The sequence below is a fragment of the Mastomys coucha genome, unplaced genomic scaffold (assembly GCF_008632895.1).
Source record: "Mastomys coucha isolate ucsf_1 unplaced genomic scaffold, UCSF_Mcou_1 pScaffold23, whole genome shotgun sequence".
NCBI classification, from domain to species: Eukaryota; Metazoa; Chordata; class Mammalia; order Rodentia; family Muridae; genus Mastomys; species Mastomys coucha.
The window spans coordinates 33957624-33961518 of NW_022196906.1; the positions used below are offsets into that span (position 1 = coordinate 33957624).

The 3895-nt window shown below is 37.3% G+C and overlaps 1 protein-coding gene across 1 annotated transcript in view; it reads right to left on the reverse strand.

The window, feature by feature from the left end:
- Positions 1 to 3700: 3700 nt before the first annotated feature.
- LOC116073598 (olfactory receptor 10G8-like) overlaps positions 3701 to 3895 on the reverse strand; it is a 921-nt gene continuing 726 nt past the window's right edge. The window contains exon 2 of the mRNA XM_031345682.1: positions 3701 to 3889. Within this exon, the coding sequence (XP_031201542.1) occupies positions 3701 to 3889 (189 nt within the window). The remainder of the gene's footprint in view (positions 3890 to 3895) is intronic.

A 3895-nucleotide genomic window follows, 5' to 3' on the forward strand; every position in this document is an offset into this window, starting at 1 on the left:
TTCTTTAAGGGATTTTTGTATTTCCTCTTTAAGAGCTTCTAGCTCTTTACCTGTGTTCTCCTGTATTTATTTGAGGGTGCCATTTATGTCCTTCTTAAGGTCCTGTATCATCATCATGATAAGTGATTTTAGATATGAATCTTGTGTTTCTTGTGTGATGGTGTGTCCAGGACTTCCTATGGTGGGAGAATTGGGTTCTGATGATGGTAAGTGACCTTGGTTTGTGTTGTTTATTTTCTTATGTTTGCCCCCAGCCATCTGGTTAACTCTAGTGCTGCCTGCCCTTGCTAAATCTGACTGGAGCCTGTCCTTCCTGTGATCCTGGTTGTGTCAGAACTCCTCTGAGTCAAGCTGCCTCTGTGATCCTGTGGTTCTAGGATCCTGGGATCCTGGGCTTGTTAGATCACCTGGGAGTGTGGCTTTCTCTGTGTCTGACTGGCTGCAGAGCTTGTGCCCTAGGTCTGCTCAGAACACTAACCCAGACACACCCAGAAGAAACCGGAGTCACTAGGCTGGCGGAGTTCCTAAGTGCCTGGTCCCGCTGGTCCCAGTTACTCCCAGTGTTGGGACAGATGTTGGTTCCTACTAACCTCTGGTCCCGGATGTGTCAGAGCTCCTGGGATTGGAGCTTCCTCTTGGTGTTGTGGGACTGGCTGCAAATCTTGTGACCAAGGTCTCTGATCCTGGGTGTCACAGAGCACCTGGGAGTGGAGCTTCCTATGGGTGTTGTGGGCCCAAATTCTTGAGTTATATAATTTATTCAAGCTCTCAGATTTTTTTCTACTTTTCTATTTTTTTCTTTTTTTCTTTTTTCTGATTTCTCTCTGACTATACATATTATTTCCTCTCCTCAATTCCTCCTAGATCTTCTCAGATTTTTCTTTAATGTTAGGCATTTGGAGTTATGTGTTTCCCTCAGAAGGCTCTTGTAAGATGACCTAGGGTTGCTGTGGTGGTGTGCCTTCATTTTCATTTATTTCCATGTTTTTATTTATTGTTAATATCTTATTACCCATTCATCATTTAGTAATGTGGTATTCAATCTGTAGAAGTTTGTGCAATTAGTAGAGTTTTTATTATTGATTCTAACTTTTATTATATTGTGGACAGATAGTATATATGGAGTTATTTTATTTACCTATATGTGTTGATATTTGTTTTGTGGCCCACTATATGGACATGTTAATGAACTTGTCAGTCTATGTTAGCTGCGTGATCTATGTAACCTAAGCTAGGCCTGGAAATGTGCAGATCTTTTTTCCTAATTTTTAAAAGATGCATGTTAAAACTCATAATTATGTTTTCACATGTTTACTTTCTAAATAAAAGCACCATTGGCCCATCTTTGTAATTAGGGTCATGTCTATACCAGAGTGGCTGTAGTTTTCTGTATTTCCAAATTGGAGTTTATAACAGCAGAGGGTATATGGAAAGCATGCCAGGCTCTACTATGTTAAAAGAGAAAACATAAATGTAGTATGTGCAAGGCAAAGTTCTTGTTCTCTGCAATACAGAATTATCTGAGTGCTTCCTGTATCCTATGACCATGTGCTATGAGCACTTCTTGCTGATCATTACCTGCTCAGGTATGGCAATATGACGAATGTGAGACCATGTGCCCTGCTGGCTGCTAGCACTTGGCTCAGAGATTCCCTAAGCTCTCTGTCCAGACAGCACTGATTGTCTGTTGGTCCTTATGTGGACCCAGACAGTTGCTCCTGTGACATGCTGCCCATCCTCATGTTATCCTATACAGACATACAGACACCTTGGCTTCTTTTATTAAGGTAATACAAGTTCACTGTCTTTATAGTCTGGGGAACAGAAACAGAACCTTTAAGACCCTTCCATCTTTCCAACCACTGCCTTATTGTTACATCTCTTGCTTATGACTTTGAACTTTTCTTTTATGCCTTCTAATGATATTGGGCCATTGTGTTTATTAAATGAGGACCTTTATAATTGATCCAGGTCAATATCCTAATTTATGAAAGTTATTCATATTAACAAAGCCCTGTTGCCCTATAAAGTATTCAAACATTTTGATGATTAAGAATTAGACAAATCTTCAGCTTAAAAGGAGAACTGCAGTAACATCATTGCCTACCCTTTCTACACTAATGAAATGAGGGAGTTCACAAGAACCTTAATAGCACAATGAAGTATTAAAGTAATGTTAATATTTAAAATCAAGCATTTTATACATGATATTTGATACATTCTTCAGACATTCATATAAATATAAAAGGTATTTGGATCATGTTCACCCTTTTTCTCCCCATCTAAAACCTGGGTACCTGACACATGCATCCCTCTGTCAACTTCATAACGTCTTATTTTTAGTTTTATTAATGACTCACTGAGTCTAATTAGCACTGTCCCACATCCATCTACTGGATGCATTGTCAACTTATAAGGCGTAAAGCCACTGGAGAGAACTGACTTCCCTTTCTCTAAGAGGCATCAATTGTCAATATCATCTCAGCTGGGATTTTATTCCACTCCTCCCTCCTTTCATAAAGATTGAGTAGGTGGATTTTGTGTACCTCTTGTGTGTAACGACAGCTGTTATGAGTTCATGAGTGCAACCATCCTTCCATTCCCAAAAGAGATTGATTTATTCCAATCTTCCCCAACCTCTTGCTCTATCCTAAGTATGTGCAATCTAGTCTGAGAATTAGCATACTTAAAATAATAACTCTCCCAGTCCATCATAATTCTTCCTGAATAGTCAAAGTCCACAAAATGTGTACTGAGCTATAAACATCACCAGAGATCATTTACTTCACTGATTGTCTTGAATTTGCACACTTTGTCTAATCAATGAAAAAGTGTCTCTCCTGGTAATAGAAAAGTATCTACCATGTTATAAGGAGAGTAGGTGACTAGCATTTTATTTGAGATAATATTTGTTATGACTCAATATATTTGCATATTTAACATAGTTTGATGTTTAGGTATTAAATCATATCAAATATAGCAAAAAATATAACTCTAAAAATACATGTTATAAAGGGCTATAGATTATGATAACCATTGATTTATAATACTCCATTTTGTGAGTATACAAGAGTATAACTTCACTGAATTGTTATACATTTGAATAATTGACTTTTTGCCCACTAGAAATGGAGCATTTCTAGAAGTTAAATTTTTATAAAAAGATTACATGCATATATTCATACACAAGTACATTTATATGTGGAATTATTCATAGGAAACTATATATTTCATATTAAAATCCTTGCTTTGGATATGTTTTCATATCTATGCACACAAACACAGGACCACTGAAAGAGTAAAAAAAAAGTATTTGAAGAACTAAACCAAAGAATAAAATGACCTCTGCTAATTGCAATGAGACCATGACTATGTATTCATAAGTATTAGCAGAATAGAACTAAAGCCAAAGGCAGCATTCTAAAAGGTCAGCTGAAAGAGAATTTCAACCTCATAAAACAGCAGAGACAACATCACAGTGTTTTGTTGGTGTTATTTCTTAAGAGAAAACCAAATCATTTGCAAAGAGATAAAACTTCAAACTATGAGCACATTTGTCACATGTCAAAGATCTAATTAAATTCAGAAAATCCTTAGAAAACATTAGAACTGATAATTCCTGAGAAACTGGATTGAATGATGGATCTTCATTAAATTATATTGTTGATGTTAGAAAACTGAAGCATCTATTTACCAGTGGTTAGTGGCTCTGAGAATGTGCTACTTTGTCCTTGAGTTTAACGAGTGCTTTCTTCACCTCTTTGTTCCTCAGAGTGTATACAACAGGGTTGAGTAGGGGTGTCAGCACAGTGTAGAAAACAGCTACAACTCCGTCCACAGCATCCCTGGAGCCTGGCCTCAGGTAGATGAAAACACAGGGCACAAAGAAGCAGAG